Source organism: Bos indicus, chromosome 4 (assembly GCF_029378745.1).
Source record: "Bos indicus isolate NIAB-ARS_2022 breed Sahiwal x Tharparkar chromosome 4, NIAB-ARS_B.indTharparkar_mat_pri_1.0, whole genome shotgun sequence".
Classification (NCBI taxonomy): Eukaryota; Metazoa; Chordata; class Mammalia; order Artiodactyla; family Bovidae; genus Bos; species Bos indicus.
The window spans coordinates 67,413,376-67,431,168 of record NC_091763.1 but is presented as its reverse complement, the minus strand read 5'-3'; the positions used below and the strand labels follow the sequence as shown (position 1 = coordinate 67,431,168).

The 17,793-nt window shown below is 42.1% G+C and overlaps 1 protein-coding gene across 5 annotated transcripts in view; it reads right to left on the bottom strand.

Annotated features, from left to right (window-relative positions):
• The window catches only part of CPVL (carboxypeptidase vitellogenic like), a 130,347-nt gene that overhangs the window by 65,020 nt on the left and 47,534 nt on the right, over positions 1-17,793 (bottom strand). For all 5 annotated transcript variants that reach the window (XM_070787901.1, XM_070787900.1, XM_070787902.1 and 2 more), the window contains 4 exons: positions 13,673-13,787; positions 12,623-12,681; positions 10,717-10,796; positions 5,295-5,361 (listed from right to left, as the gene is read on the bottom strand). In XM_070787901.1, the coding sequence (XP_070644002.1) occupies positions 5,295-5,361; positions 10,717-10,796; positions 12,623-12,681; positions 13,673-13,787 (321 nt within the window). The remainder of the gene's footprint in view (positions 1-5,294; positions 5,362-10,716; positions 10,797-12,622; positions 12,682-13,672; positions 13,788-17,793) is intronic.

Genomic DNA, 17,793 nt, shown 5'->3' with positions numbered 1-17,793 from the left:
CATAACTGAAAATAGACATCTGTCATGAGCTCAAGAGTTAAAGCAGCTCAAATGTTATCTAATAAAATTCAGCAAGTTCCACGCTTTGAGAAATAATTACATTCCAAGGACTTCAAGCCTTTAGATCATTTGAAACCTCCATTTACCCCATAAAACTTTATGATCAAAGCCAAGCCTTTATGATTAAAATGAAGTCTTGGCCAGAAAGACAGAAATATCCAAGAAGCTGGGAACTTCTTTACTGTTTGTATAAGGCTAGGTTAGTAACCCTTAGTGGAGAAGGCAATGGCAACCCATTCCAGTGCTCTTGCCTGGAGAATCCCAGGGACAGAGGAGCCTGGTGGGCTGCTGTCTATGGGGTCGCACAGAGTCAGACACAACTGAAGCAACTTAGCAGCAGCAGCAGCAGTAACCCTTAGAGACTGCACAAAATATGGAAAGGATGTTTGACTCCCTTGTACAGACAGATCTATTCTGTGGGAATAGGTGGGTTCCGGAGACAGTGCAGTTTGTGAGGAATGTGCAGCCAGGCTCCAGAAAGCATCTCCATGAAGGGGGTTACAATCCTTAGCTTGTCCCTTGACCACAGTCCTTGGGTTCTGGAGTCTGGCTGCTTAGGTTCTAATTCTGGGCTGGATGAGCTTGTAACCTCTCCAAGTCTCATTTATCTCAGCTGTAAAATGGGTATGATGATAACAGCGCTAGCTTCATAAGGCAGTTGTGAGGATTAAATAAGGAAATGCATGAAACTGTGCTCAGCATCATGCCTGTCATATGATCCACTCTCAATAAATATTCTCAAGTAAGATCTACAAATAAAACAAAGGGACTAAATACTCCAGAAGGTCCCCTTTGTTGTAGTTTAGTCGCTCAGTTGTGTCCAACCAGTGTGCCCGGCAGGCTCCTCTGTTCTTGGAATTCCCCACAAGAATACTGGAGTGGGTTGCAATTTCCTTCTCCAGAAGGTCCCCTTCTAACTACCAAATTCAAGGATCACAAGCCTGGGCTAAGACAAAGGTGTGGCTTTCATAAACAAGTATAAACCTATCACTTGGATAGTTCTCCCAGCCTACCCCTTTACAACTGTGTCAGTGCTTGAAATTCCCCTATTACAAGTATCCTTCTATGGCTTAGGCTCTGTCCTCTATTCAAAGACAAGTATATTGGGAAGAGGCTTCCCTGGTGGCTCTGTGATAAAGAATCTGCCAACAATGCAGGAGACGCGAGTTCGATCCCTGGGTCAGGAAGATCCCCTGGAGAAGGGCATGGCAATCCCCTTCAGTACTCTTGCCTAGAGAATCCCATGGACAGAGGCGCCTGGTGAATTGCAGTCAATAGTATCACACAGAGTCAGACACAACTGAAGCGACTAATCAGCAGCAGCATGCTGGGAGTACGCTTAATCTAATTTTCTCTAATGGACAGTGAGCTGGTGACAGGTCAGAATTGGGGAGAGAAACAGAATAATCATGATGGGGATGGAGGAAGCATGGGAGAACTAGGACCAAACACCATACAGCCAAGGAAAGGAAGGCTGAGAGGGGGAGTTAGGGCACTGTAGAGGGAGAGAAGAACCATGAAAGGGAGACCAAAAAAAGCCAGCGAGAAGTCTCATCGATATTTTTATTTTATCTGGCAAATGCCTTGCTCGAAGCCACTCTATAACATCCATTAAACACTGTGCCTAGTACTGTATGAAACAAATTAAGCAAACCTGGCTCTTGACTCCTGGGATCCTGCCCTCTGAACCCACTGGACCATGATGATTTCAATGAAGAAATCAGACTCTGTGAACCCGGCAGGATTTTGCTCATGTGGATGAAGGTAAAGTATCCTATTAAGTTTGCTAATTTTTAAATAGCTTCAAAGTTTTGCCTCAAATAAACCCTGGTTGCAAACTGCTTCTAAGGAAAGCAGCCCCCCTCCTGCTGATCAAAAAGAGATGCTCAGGTTTTTCAGATGCCATTCACAAGCAATCCCACCCATTGGCACAACCGCCCCTAAGCACTGGATCTTCTCCACGACTGGACTGAAAATTACAGGCGAAGAGGACAGTGGATGGACCCCTCCCTCCTGCCACCGCCCTGCCTTCATGCACCAGGGCTGTTTTGCTTTAATTTCTAGCTGGGCCCACATACATTTGAGTGGATTCTAAAGAGTGTCTGAACCTCATGAAAAAGAGCAATCTCACTAATAGTTTCTGGCTCAGAAAGGATAACACTTATGAAGAAAGTTAATTATGTGAATTAAATGCAGCTTGTTTCTCTTTTTGAAGTACATTTTTTTCATGCCTCGAGGAGAGTGATTTACAGACACATTTGTCTCTCTTTAGAGAAAATTAATTCCAGTTGGTGTTCCAGGCAGAAGCGGAGAGAAGGGAAGGAGACAAAGCAATTCTTCCTTCTCCACTGCTTCAAATGTGGGTCCACACCACGCTTTGTTGTGGCCTCTCCATGGTCCACATGGCAGAGGCGAGGGCCCTCGGTTGGTCCATACCCGTTTTGCTACAAGCCAAAGTTGCTAAGCTCCACCATCATCTTCTGATGAAGTGAACAACTTCTTTTACAGATGATTTCAAAATAAGAGGGGAGACAACGCCACACCCCAAAAGCAAGTGAGCAGACCTCTTTATACATCTCAGCCCCTGCTTACATGCATTAGGCCATATGCTTTGGAGCAATAATATATTAATCCAACTTTTCAACATGAATGGTAGTAATAGTCATCATGTGTTGGGTACTCTCTACAGCCAGTCACTCTGTTAAATATTTGAGGAGGATTATCTAATTAAATGCTCAAAACAACCCTATACAGAAGGTACTGTTATTACTTCCAGACTCCTTTACAACAAATTCAGGGTGCTGAACAGCTGCTCAAGTCGCTTAGAGCAACAGGCTACTCTCATTCACAGCACACAAAAGTGGAAGATATTTAGGTCCAGTACATTTGCAATAGGCTTCCCTGGTGGCTCAGATGGTAAAGAATCTGCCTGTGGGAGACCCAGGTTTGATCCCTAGGTTGGGAAGATCCCCTGGAGAAGGGAATGGATATCTACTCCAGTATTCTTGCCTGGAGAATTTCATGGACAGAGGAGCCTGGTGGACTACAGTCCAAAGAATCGCAAAGAGTCAGACATGTCTGAGCAACTAACACTTTCACATTTGCAATGAGAAGCAGAAAACCATTTCTGAGTTTATGCATTTTTTTCCCCAAGAATAGTTCTACAAATCTAGCAGCATTATTTTCAACCCCTCCCAAAAGTATGAAGAAATTAAGAGTTCACAAGAGAAAAGATTTCCCTTTCTTGAGAATCTATTACAACATTTTTTTGGCGGTGGACACAGGGAGGGTGGGGTTGGTATTATGTTAAAACTGCATTTATATACAGATTCCTTAAGGGTATGTCTAGGTAACTACGGTTGAACATCCCCAGCAAAATATCCCTGGAAGCAATCTAATTTAAAAACCAACCCTTCTGATTGTAAGATGAAATGCAGAGGCCCAGAGAAGTTAAAGAAATTGTCTGGAATCATAGAGAGAGACAAAGCCAGCAATGAACCTCAGGTCTCCTAATGATTAATGCAGAATTCCTTCCACTTCTCCATTCTTCCTCCTAGCCTTAACAGAAGACCAGATGGAACAAACTAAAGAGAAACACCACATTCTGCAAATAATAAACCATCAGGCACTACTGAGTGCTCTTCATTCTAGAAAAAGGTGTGCCCCCTGATTTAACATCTCCTGCATGGTTCTTACAGAGATGCTGCTGCCTGGCAAGGGCATCTCCACCCTAGCCCCTGCCCCCTCATTCCCATCTTCCTTCATCACTTTGAAGGCACAAGTTTCTTTAAAAGTATTCATCCTGGCAGCAGAGAATGTAAAAAAAAACTGTCCTTTCCTGCACACATTCAGAAATTACATGCATGAAATCACCAGACTGACATGAAGTAGATAAGTCAAGTTTTTCATTGAAAATTTGGCAGCTTTGCTGAAAAGTTCAACATCACGGTTAACAACATTGTCACATTATTCACAAGACAAGGAATTTCACTCTAAGCAGATCGTTCTGCTGACTGGGTGTTTTCCAAGGTTGCTACCAAAATGACAGGGGTGTTGCTTCCTTCCCCCTTCCCCATGCTGCCTCTGAAATGGGTTAAAAGGGAAGGAACAGCAGGGAATTACTGGTAGAGGTCCTAAAAAATCCTAACTAGGTAACGGTCTTTTAAAAAGACTTAAGTGTAAGAAGTTAAATAGTCAGGATATCCTTTCTAGACAGTTTAGAAAAAGGAGAAAGAAGGTGAAGAGAGGGAAGATACTAGTTCCATTAACTTGCCATTCCCTTGGAAAAGCTGAGACCCTTTTCCACTTTGACACCCTTACAATGGACACCTGTGGTCTGTGCTTGCATCCTTCCAGCCCTCCTTCTGGTATCATCACTCAGATCTTCCTCTGGAGACCACTCATCCCCCATTCTCAAGCTTGTGGCTCAGGTGTAAAGGCTTCAAGATCATTTGCTGCTTCCTAGAGCATTGCAGTGGGCCTTAGGCACCATTCTGGCCAATCTGTATACTCCATCCCCCGATCCCTAGAATGGGCATGGGCTCCAAACGGACAATGGGATTTAGAAATGTGGTGGAATTCTGATGAGGGATAAGTTTAGCCTTTAGGCTATCTCTAGAGCTCTGGAGTGGATTGGAGAGGTGAGGGCACAGGTGAAAAAAACTTACCTGAGAATGAAACCAGTCACGTGCAAAGCCAAACAACTAGATCAGGAGAATGTGATACAAAATCCTGATGATAAAGTTTGAGCACCCAGATCCAGCCATGCCTGATGCGAACAAGTCAATCCCCTGTTTTACATAAGCCACTTTGAATAGAGTTTTTGTCACTTGTAAGCAGAAAAGCCTTGACTAATACACCCGTATTCATCCTTCAAAGTCCAGTTTAATTCTTGCCCCCTCTGTCTGACTTTTCCTGTGGATCACATCTTGAGAGGTAGCTATTTGCTCACCTTAAGCTACTTGTCTTTGCAGCTACTTTTCTAATTGTACTTTTCATTCTGTGTTGTATTTATTATTATACTCTCAGATTTATGGCAGCATTAATATCTTATTCATCACTGAATTTTTAATACTTGTTCAAAGCCTCAGACATAGTAGGGAATGATTTGAGAATTTTTTATATGGATTGAACTAATGTGTATGTACACACTGAATGGATAAACCACAGGTGTCATAGTATATTCCAGTCCTGATGATGTTGGAAGTACACAAGAAAATATGATTTCAACTTACCTCCCCAGTGACATAAAAGTCATTGTCTCTATAGTCAGAGAACAACTCGAAAAACTGAATTAATGCACTGCAAAAAGAAAAGCAACAATAAAAATTACATGGAATCATACTATACTACCCAGTTTCACCCTTAGACAAGAGGTTTCGCATTGAATTAAGATACCATTATGCTATAAGCTTCTGGAGGTATTGTTTTCAAAGTCTCATGACTGTATGACACTCCATACTCTGTGGATGGTTAGAAAAATACTTGTAGGCTTGCTCTGTGATACTCAGAAGTTCATACAAGTGAACATGAATACTCTGGAAAGGTTTCTAAATCCCTGGGTTACCAACTTGAATCACTTGCCTGTTGAGGGGACCCTTGAGCAAAGTGCCACAGGCTTTCACCTATCATTTAGCAATTTGTGGAGTTAGTTCTACAAACATTATAGTCCCACTAACCTCAGTTTGTGGTGAGGTAATGGGAACCTCAGTTGCTTACCAGCCTCTCTCTGTGGGGAACACTGAACATTTCTATATTCTAATGTGGCCCCTAGAATTTCAGTGTTTAAATAACCAAAGAACAGAAAAACTGTAAACTGACTAGGTGTGTATCTGTTCAGTCACTCAAGTGTGTTTGACTCTTTGAAGCCCTATGGACTGTAGCCTGTCAGCCTCCTCTGTCCATGAAGTTTTCCAGGCAAGAATACTGGAGTTGGTTTCCATTTCCTACTCCAGGGGATCTTCCTGACCCAGGGATTGAACCCATGTCTCTTGTGTCTCCTACAATCGCAGGTGGATTCTTTACTGCTAAGCCACCTGGGAAGCCCCCTAAAATGACTATAGCCTAAAGGAAAATCACCAAATGCCCACAGATATGGAAGTAAACGCAAAGTGGCCTCTGGGCTCAAAATATCCACATTTACTAAAGATTGCCAACAGCCACTTTGGTATGCTGAAATAGATTTAAACAGACTCAAGAAATTATTTCATAACAAGCAAGAAAAGGGTGGGTTATTGAACGATTCTCTACTTGAACAGAATCTTTCATAAAGGAGACAAAAACTTGTGAAACTCCGAAGCCTTATGAATGTCTTGACCTAGATTGCAATGCCTGAGAAGCTGGGCAGGGTTTTTGTTCGTTTCCTGCTGAGAGACTAAAAGCTGTGAACTAGCCAGTGAAGATAAAAGACAAGAAGGCCCTGCAAAACCGGGAGCAGAAAGTTCAAGGGTTACACAGAGGCAAAATTGGGTCATTACAATCACCACAATCCCAGCAATAACTTAATTTTCAAAGGCTCCATTAAGAACCCAGCATTGGAACCTCTCTAGTTGTCCAGAGGTTAGGACTTCGCTTTCCAATGCAAGGGGTGAGGGTTCGATCCCTGGTCAGGGACCTACGATCCCACATGCCTTACAGCCAAAAAACCAAAACATAAAACAGAAGCAATATTGTTACAAATTCATAAAGACTTTAAAAATGGTCCACATAAAAATAATCTTAAAAAAACACAAGCCAACATTAAACTCTACTGTAGAGTTTCAGTGTATTTACTTATTATTTATAGTAACTGAAATCTTTGTAGCAACTAAATCTGGAAAGCGCATTACATAGCCTCCATGTTTGTGCTGGCAATACGCTGCCTTTAGAGCTGAGATAAAAATAGGAGTTTATTCTCCACGCTTGCCTCTTTAACCTTCAGGCTAAAAATTACTTCTCTTTCTCTCTTCCTGCTAGTTGGAATGGCAATAGACAATTTAATATAGTAAATCTCAATTAAGCCTTGTGCTTTAGCTTAAAACTTATTTCCTTAAAGAATTTGTTGGAGAGTTGTTGAGGTTGCCAGATTTAGCAAATAAAACACCAGATGTCTAACTAAATTTGAATTTCAGATAAACAACAAATAATATTTTAGTCTGTCTGTCTCAAATATTGCATAGGACATACTTAGATTAAAAAATTATTCACTGTTTACCTGAAATTCAAATTTAACTGGCATTCTGTATTTTATCCGGTAATCTTAGTTGAAGGAGATAATCTCCCAGGTTACTTCTAGCTGGCAAAAACAGGATTCTCTAGTTGAAGTTTCCAAGGCAAGGTCCCAATTGAGGAAGTTATCACGGAATTTTAATTTCACAGTAGGATCTGAACAAAAACTTGGCTAATCATAGCAATGCCTTAGTAGGTATTTCTTAAATGGGAATGAAAAATGAAAAAGGTAAATTTGGTAAGCTGGAGGTACATATGCCATTTGTTCACTGAACTGAGTTTTCATCAAGGATTAGACCATTACATGGTAAAGGGTTGTTCAAAAATAAAATCTAGAATCATCCTCACATTAAACTGCAAACTTTATAAGTACAACTGCTAAAGCATATAATATCAGGTTAGCCAAAAAGTTCATTTGGGTTTGTCTGTAAGATGTTATGGAAAAACCCGAACGAATTTTTGATCATCCCAATACACAGCATACGAGTGTGTGCACGCGTGTGTACTCCATGCATTTATTCAGGCACAAGAGCTATATGACTCACAAAGCATATGTCTCTTCCATGTCTTTCCACTTGGAACCTTGCTGGCATCGTGTCAAGGCCTTGTCAAATAAATAGAATTTTAGTCAAAGGCTACTCAGTGGCAGAAAGGTACATTAAGAGACAACGGGATGAAACACAGAAGGCAAGGGTGAATGATCAGGAGAAACCACCCCTCAGATAGTTTTTTTAAAGAGAAGATGGGCTCAGGGCAGAGGAGGTGGATGTAAATGATAACACATTACAGATCCAAGGACAGCTCTAGACTCTGGTCTGCTCTAGTGGAGTCAGGGTCATAGAAATACAAGACATTCAGGAGAACTGAGGTGAAAATAATCTCAGCAAAAGCTCCATACCAACAAAAGCCAGACAAGGTATACCTTTAGTCACTGATAGTCTGGCTGAAAGAAGCATAGCGACAAGGATCCCAGTGGTTTTGTTCTCTTGCATCAGATGGGAGCTATCCTCAGCATTCATTCATTCCACATCTAGTGTGGCTGGGCCATGATCTCACCTGCACCCTCCATTCAATACTGTTCTCAATTTAATATATAAAACTGTTTCATAGTCACATTGTTATGAAGTTTTGTTTAGCAATGGGCTTCCCTGGTGGCTCGGATGGTAAAGAATCTTCTTGCAATGCAGGAGACACGAGTTCACTCCCTGGGTTGGTAAGATTCCCCTGGAGAAGGGAATGGCTACTCACTCCAGTATTCTTGTATGGAGAATTCCATGGACAGAGGAGCCTGGTGGCTACAGTCCGTTGGGTCGCAGAGTCAGACAGGACTGAGAGACTACCACAGCAAAAAAAAAAAAAAAAAAAAAGTCTAAACATCTTGTTTGCGGAAAAAGTTTCATTTCCAACAAAGAAAAGCAGCCTAAATGTAAATGTCAAATGTCTTTTTAGGAATCTACTCTCAGCTGTGCACTATTAATAGTGAAATGGAGTGGGATTTTCAGAAAAAAAGAAAGATGGTTTTCAAAGGAAGAAAAAGAAAGTTCTACCCTTTAAACCTGTAGTAGCCTGTTGATAGGTTTCAAAGCGACCTTCTTATTCCAAACACCCATCTGGACAGCTGGGGAGAAGAGTGCAGTCACAAAGGGAAACAAATAGTATAAACCATAAAGGAAACAGCTGAAATCAGTTTTCTGCGCTACCCTTGATTAGCTATTTTCCAGTTCTAAGAGCCTGAAGCAAAAAGAACTAAAACAGCTATAAACAATGGATGCTTTGAAATAGGTTCTCTTTACATGTCTTGCAAGAGGAGACGAACCACATGTCAGCAGTAAATATCCACTAGGAGGGTCAACTGGAAGCTGTGACCATCTTTGGGGGAGGGGCTGGAGAGCCAGAAGAGGAAGGGCAGGGGTGCAAGGCTCTGGCTTAAGAGGGTCTGATGTATTTCTTTCATACAGACCCTCCGCCCTCAGGGTGTTTGCTAATTAAACAACTGAGGTTGTTTGGAGTTAAGCCAAAAGAGGGTTAGAGGAGGAGGGTATGGGGGATGTATGTTTCCGACCTGAAAAATGAGAGCTCACAGTTCAGTACTAAATGAGGAAGACATGGCCCTTGAGTTAACTTGTTAGGACTGCCATCAGGATTATGTTTGTGGCGGGGAAAAGGAGGTGTTTGAGCTGGTGGCAGCGGAGGGACCCCTGCCAAGATCTGGCTAAGGACCCACAGGATCTGGAAGCAGAAGTGTGGATCCTAGTCAGCTCACCTGGAGACTGAATGACCGTGTTAAAATAACGGGACATGTGGCGAACAAAAGTGTGCAAGACAGACACCAGCCATGTCATTTTCTGGAGCAGCAGAGAAGAAACATCTCTGGGAGAGAGGCCGAAAGTTCTTTCCTCTCCCCTACCCCCACCACCCCCCCTCCCGCCAGCCATCGCCTAGGGAAGAAAGAAGAATAAAAGGGAAAGCTTTTGTCAGAGATCAAAAAAAACACTGACTCCTATTAGATTCACTTTCACTTTGGGGATTGGTTGGGTTTGCTCACCAATTAGCAGGCGGGGTGTTTGGTGAAAGTAGGGGGGCAGCATAGAGGAGCTGGTTAACTCTTTTTGGCCACTAGGATTCTTTCAGCAAATTATTACAATGTGTAGGGCAGGGGGTGGGGGGACCCTAGTGATTGGAAAGAATCCAGGACCTGGGCTCTAGTAATAATTTACAGACTGGGGGGAAAAAAAATGACCAAATAAGAAAGGTCACTTTAAGAAAATGTACTAAAAATAGCTATAATGAATGTAAGAAAAGAGAAAGGAAGATATTATATGTATACTGTTTGATCAGGTTTACAACTTCACGTTTTCCTTAATTTTTTGTGTAAAAGAATAAATTTGTAATATGAAAGGAAAAGTAAGAGACTAGCTAGCAAGCTGAGCTTTCCGCTTGGAAAAGGCATGAAGGAGAAACACAGGAATGAAAAACTGCATTTTGTGATGGCCACAAAAGGAGGACTCCTGGGAAAGAAAAAAACAAACATCTGAGATGTTGTTTCTTGGCAAATCCAAAGTTCAATATACAAATAATGTTGGAAGCAAGCAGAAACCTCTCAGGCAGCTAGTTGAAAGGTTGGGAAAGTATATTTGGTTGAATAATTCTGCTGTTTCTATTGTTTTTCAAAGGATATTTTTACAAAATTACACCTTAAGATGTCAGTTCTTCCTGCTACTTTCTCTGCTGGCCACTTCACAGTTATCAATTATAACATAACAAAATGGAAAACAGGCCGTGTGTGTGCATGTGTGTGCACACTCCTCATGTAGAAGTATTCTTAAAAGATCTTCAGGAACTAGACTATGATGACCAATCAATAATACTTCTACTACTGGAGGAATTTTCATATTGAAATAGAAAATCATTTGGTTTGAAGATGGCCAAAAGAAAGCCAGGGCCTTTTACCTGTATAAGTTTCGAGCCACGTCATCCTCATCTATCGCATATCCGTGGACGTGGTCAGTAAAACTGAAACCTGTGCCCACCTGAAGGTGAAATAAATAAGCAGGTATAAACAGAGAGAAATGCACATCTTGCTGAGAGACACCACATGGGAAGGAAATCAACATTATTCCCAAGGTCATGCCTTTGGCCTCAGCTTTTTGACATCACCCATGCGCACTCATCCATGCTCACAGAAGGATGCTGCATGTCACCATGTCCCCCTTCCCTCTGCTGAGCCCAAATAAACTGGCAGTGCAAAGCTCTTCTTTGATCCTGCAGTGGGGACCCTGCCAGATGATTATTTAAGGATGAGAAACTCACCTTTCCTGGCCTCTGCTACAGTAGCAAAAGAGTCAAAGTTGCCTCCTCTCTGAAAGCTGGAAGGTGCACTGCTCTGTCCTGCTAAGAAGGAACTCTATTGGCTGAAGACAAAAGCTAGCTGTGTGTGTGTGTGCAGTTTTTTTCCCCATTTCTTTACTTGTGATAAATATGGCCACTAAACCCTTTCACCTTCAGCAGATAAGGGGTTTTAAAATAAAGTTTAACTTTAAACTAATAGTTCCTTATTCCTGGAAGTTCATAGACAACTGAGTAAATCAATAGAAAAAGCTACTACTTATTTTGGGTCAACAATATGTACAAGGAATGCACCCCCACCATATACATCAGTTGTAAATATTTTTGATTTTTTGTTTTTTTCCAAACAGCCAAGGGAACAGAACATTTAATTAGACTTTAATGTAAACATGGAATTCTAGACTAGGAAAGAAGATGGCTGACAAAACATGACGGAGGTGAGGGGGGAGCAAGAATGTTGGATTTTTTCCTTCCTATTTTTCTGTTTTCTCTTTGAACCGTCTGGGAAGTGAAAGAAGTTAGATTAGAGGACAGATACTCCCAATCTGCAGGAGTTGACCCTAAAGTTACTCTCCTATATTGTAGTTTTTTTGATTTGATTTCATAAAAATGTCCCAAGGAGAATTCTACCTTTTGCTCTCCCTGAGATGAGGCATTCAGCTCACTGTGATAAGTAAAAGGGGCTAGTTTTGACTTTTATATCAGAGCTGTATTTGAAAGATTAGGTGTTCCCCCGCTACAAAAAAACCCAAGTTATAGAGAAACCCATATTATCAGTAGAGAGAAAGTCATCCCTTCCTGGATGGTATAACTCAGTGAAGAGAACATTTCATAAGACCAGAAATGAGGGAAGGAGAGAAAGCAGCAAGGAAAATTCCCAAACTTGGATATAATGGTACATATTAGAAAAATTAAATCTCAATTTAAAAAAATGTTTAATTGGAGGATAATTGCTTTATTGTGTTGGCTTCTGCCATACAACACTATGAATCAGCCATAGGTATACATATGTCCCCCCCCGGACCTCCCCCTCATCCTGTATCCTGTCTCACCCCTCTAGGTGGTCACAGAGCACCAGGCTGAGCTCCTTGTGTTATGCAGCAACTTCCATTAGTTAGCTATCTATTTTATATATGGCAATGTATGTGTTTCAATGCTGAAGGAGAGAACGGGACAAATTGAATCAAATGTGTTTTTTAAATAGACAATTATAGGGGCTTCCTTGATGCTCCAAGGGTTAAGACTTAGTGGTCCCAATGCAGGGAAACCAGGTGGGAACCCTGGTCAGGGAACTAGATACCGCACGTGGCAACTAAGATCTCATTTAGGCAATAACTAAGACCTGGAGCAGCCCAATAAAATTTTTAAAAATTATTTTAAGAAGAAAATAAACAATTTTATTTTAAAAAGAAAAAAATCTGGTGTTTTTCTATTTAAGAAATGTACCTAATGAAAGAAAAAAAGACTAGAGAGGCCAACACTGCCATTTCACAAGACCCCAGGTACTCACAGGATTATCAACGTAGAGCATGGAAAACGTAATGGTCCAAGGGAAGTCTCTGGCAAACACTAGTAAAGCAGAGAAGAGGCTTGAGACTGAGCCCTTAATAAAACATTCCACCTAACATCTAGCTCTGGTTTGGAGCCCAACACTCCCACCTGTCCCCTCCAGTTTGGGGAACTCTTGGTGTCCCTCTGACCCTGCGTCCCTCTGACCCTGCGTCACTGTCCTGCAGCAGGTACAGACACCAGCTGTTTTTCCTCCTCCCCTCCTCTCCTTTACTTTTCCCAGAACCAGAGAGTTTCTACACCTAAGATGAATGTTGGAAACAAAACCCCATGCAACTGCCTCATGCAGAAACACCCATCACCCACAGATGCAATAAACCTATCTGTCCAATTGAGTAAATTCTCTTTAACCTCTGATTCTCCAGAATCTTCCCTCCCATCCAACACTGAAGAGATCCACAACTTCGACAGAATTGTGTACAGAAGTATACCAAGTCACAAACTGGTTCACACTCCAAATTCTGACCTGGGGAAAGTAAACAATCTCCCCTCCGCTAAAACTGAGGTGGAGATAAACCTGGGTTAGAGCTGGATGTAGCTCCTTCTCCATTCCTTCCTATGGCCCTCAGCCCTCAGCACCTTGCTTCTAAGATATCTGATCATTTGTGTGGCTGAACTGTACGCCATTCAGTTTGTATGAATAATTAGGGATATAATTCCACCCACTGGTCCCACACAAAAGGTCTTGCCCAGACAGTAATAAATGCCAACTGTTTTCATAAGTCTGGATTGCTTGAGTCAGCAGTAGACTAGCAGAACAAAGTGTGGAACATTTCACCCAAACTTCAAGGCAGAAAGCAGCCCAGTCAGGACACTCACCCTGTTGGCTCCTCCTTCCTGGACAGACACTGCCAGAAAATTACGTTTTCATAATCTGAAACTATAAAGCTATTTCTAGAGGTTCACTGTTCACACTAAGTTATTTCTAAAGCAGATATAAGGTTCAAATGAAGAACTCTCCATGGGAAACCAGAGTCCAAGCAATACTTACAAGTCATGTTTTTGCTGACAATGTAAGGTCCATGTTCCACAAAGAGACCAAACATGGATGAGCCTCCTGGCCCACCTTGCAGCCAAAGGACGACTGGCGCATTCTGTGGCTCTATCTAGAAAGGACAAAGAACCCAGTGAATACACAGAGTGCTAAGGCTTCAGAAAATACCCAAGCAAACTCACCTAAATCCTCTGTCTTTCACAGCCTTGACTAAGTCTCATCAAACCTTCCCCATGACCATGCTCTACAGAAGTAAAGCACTGGCATTTCTTGTTTAGAATTAATATTTATTTCATATGCTGGTATCTATCTTATGCAGTTAAGTCTTTTCTCGCCAATAGCCAGAATACCCAGGAATGATCAAAGATTTGCCTTTGTATATCCTCAGGAGTGGCAGCCATGAAGAGCTACCCCATGTCCAAGGTCAGGAGCAGCAGCTGCGCTTTGCTGGAGCAGCCGTGAAGAGATACCCCACGTCCAAGATAAGAGAAAACCAAGTAAGATGGTAGGCGCTGAGAGAGGGTATCAGAGGGCAGACAGACTGAAACCACAATTACAGACAACTAGCCAATCTGATCACATGGACCACAGCCTTGTCTAACTCAATGAAACTAAGCCATGCCGTGTGGGGCCACCCAAGACGGGCGGGTCATGGTGGAGAGGTCTGACAGAATGTGGTCCACTGGAGAAGGGAATGGCAAACCACTTCAGTATTCTTGCCTTGAGAACCCCATGAACAGTATGAAGAGGCAAAATGATAGGATACTGAAAGGGGAACTCCTCGGGTCAATAGGTGCCCAATATGCTACTGGAGATCAGTGGAGAAATAACTCCAGAAAGAATGAAGGGATGGAGCCAAAGCAAAAACAACACCCAGTTGTGGATGTGACTCGTGATAGAAGCAAGGTCCAATGCTGTAAAGAGCAATATTGCATAGGAACCTGGAATGTCAGGTCCATGAATCAAGGCAAATTGGAAGTGGTCAAACAGGAGATGGCAAGAGTGAACATCGACTGTTACTCTTTTAGGAATCAGAGAACTAAAATGAACTGGAATGGGTGAATTTAACTCATATGACCATTATATCTACTACTGTGGGCAAGAATCCCTTAAAAGAAATGGAGTAGTCATCATAGTCAACAAAAGAGTCAGAAATGCAGTACTTGGATGCAATCTCAAAAATGACAGAATGATCTCTGTTCATTTCCAAGGCAAACCATTCAATATCACAGTAATCCAAGTCTATGCCCCGACCAGTAACACTGAAGAAGCTGAAACTAAATGGTTCTGTGAAGACCTACAAGACCTTTTAGAACTAACACCCAAAAAAGATGTCCTTTTCATTATAGGGGACTGGAATGCAAAAGTAGGAAGTCAAGAAACACCTGGAATAACAGGCAAATCTGGCCTTGGAGTACAGAATGAAGCAGGGCAAAGGTTAATAGAGTTTTGCCAAGAGAACGCACTGGTCATAGCAAACACTCTCTTCCAACAACACAAGAGAAGACTCTACACATGGACATCACCAGATGGTCAACACCGAAATCAAATTGATTATATTCTTTGCAGCCAAAATGGAGAAGTTCTATACAGTCAGCAAAAACAAGACCAGGAGCTGACTGTGGCTTAGACCATGAACTCCTTATTGCCAAATTCAGACTGAAATTGAAGAAAGTAGGGAAAACCACTAGACCATTCAGGTATGACCTAAATCAAATCCCTTATGATTATACAGTGGAAGTGAGAAATAGATTTAAGGGACTAGATCTGATAGAGTGCCTGATGAACTATGGACGGAGGTTCGTGACATTGTACAGGAGACAGGGATTAAGACCATCCCCAAGAAAAAGAAATGCAAAAAAGCAAAATGGCTGTCTGAGGAGGCCTTACAAATAGCTGTGAAAAGAAGAGAAGTGAAAAGCAAAGGAGAGAAGGAAAGATATACCCATTTGAATGCAGAATTCCAAAGAATAGCAAGGAGAGATAAGGCATTCTTAGGCAATCAATGCAAAGAAACTGAGAGAAACAATAGAATGGGAACGACTAGAGATCTCTTCAAGAAAATTAGAGATACCAAGGGAACATTTCATGCAAAAATGGGCTCAATAAAGAATATAAATGGTATGGACCTAACAGAGCAAAAGATATTAAGAAGAGGTGGCAAGAATACCCAGAAGAACTGTACAAAAAAGATCTTCATGACCAAGATAATCACGATGGTGTGATCACTCACCTAGAGCCAGACATCCTGGAACGTGAAGTCAAGTGCCCCTTAGGAAACATCACTACGAACAAAGCTAGTGGAGGTGATGGAATTCCAGTTGAGCTATTTCAAATTCTGAAAGATGATGCTGTGAATGTTCTGCACTCAATATGTCAGCAAATTTGGAAAACTCGATAGTGCCCACAGGACTGGAAAAGGTCAGTTTTCATTCCAATCCCAAAGAAAGGCAATGCGAAAGAATGCTCAAACTACCACACAATTGCACTCATCTCACATGCTAGTAAAGTAATGCTCAAAATTTTCCAAGCCAGGCTTCAACAATACATGAACTGTGAACTTTCAGATGTACAAGCTAGTTTTAGAAAAGGCAGAGGAACCAGCGATCAAATTGCCAACATCCGCTAGATCACCAAAAAAGGAAGAGAGTTCCAGAAAAACACCTATTTCTGCTTTATTGAGTATGCTAAGGCCTTTGACTGTGTGGATCACAACAAACTATGGAAAATTCTGAAAGAGATGGGAATACCAGAGCACCTGACCTGCCTCTTGAGAAACCTGTATGCAGGTCAGGAAGCAACAGTTAGAACTGGACATGGAAAACAGACTGGTTCCAAATAGAAAAGGAATACAGCAAGGCTGTATACTGTCACCCTGCTTATTTAACTTAATGCAGAGTACATCATGAGAAACGTTGGGCTGGAAGAAGCACAAGCTGGAATCAAGATTGCCGGGAGAAATATCAATAACCTCAGATATGCAGATGACACCACCCTTATGGCAGAAAGTGAAAAAGAACTAAAGGGCCTCTTGATGAAAGTGAAAGAGGAGAGTGAAAAGGTTGGCTTAAAGCTCAACATTCAGAAAACTAAGATTATGGCATCCCGCCCCATCAATTCATGGCAATTACATGGGGAAACAGTGACTTTATTTTTTGGGGCTCCAAAATCACTGCAGATGGTGACTGCAGCCATGAAATTAAAAGACACTTACTCCTTGGAAGGAAAGTTATGACCAACCTAGACAGCATATGAAAAAACAGAGACATTACTTTGTCAACAAAGGTCCGTCTAGTCAAGGCTATGGTTTTTCCAGTAGTCATGTATGGATGTTAGAGTTGAATTATAAAGAAAGCTGAGTGCTGAAGAATTCATGCTTTTTAACTGTGGTGTTGGAGAGCACTCTTGAGAGTCCCTTGGACTGCAAGGAGATCCAACCAGTCCATCCTAAAGGAGATCAGTCCTGGGTGTTCATTGGAAGGACTGATATTAAAGCTGAAACTCCAATACTTTGGCCACCTGATGTGAAGACCTGACTCACTTGAAAAGACCCTGATGCTGGGAAAGACTGAGGGCAGGAGGAGAAGGGGACGACAGAGGATGAGATGGTTGGATGGCATCACCGCCTCAATGGACATGACTTTGGGTAAACTCCAGGAGTTGGTGATGGACACGGAGGCCTGGTGTGCTGTGGTTCACTGGGTCGCACAGAGTCAGACACAACTGAGCGACTGAACTGAACTGAACTGATACCCAGCATCCTGCCTAGTGGTGGTGGTGGTGGTTTAGTCACTAAGTCGTGTCTAACTCTTTCCGACCCTATGGACTGTAGGCTGCCAGGTTCTTCTGTCGATGGGGATTCTCCAGGCAAGAATAATGGAGTGGGTTGCCATTTTCTTCTCCAGGGAATCTTCCTGACCCAGGCATCAAGTCTTCATCTCTTGTATTTCCTGGCTTGGCAGGCAGATTCTTTACCACTGAGCCACCCGGGAAGCCCTAGGCCGTATGGCCTAGGGCATAGTTTTATATATATATTTAGGGCTTCCCTGGTGTCTCAAGCAGTAAAGAATCCGCCTGCAATGTGGGAGACCTGGGTTCAATCCATGGGTTGGGAAGAT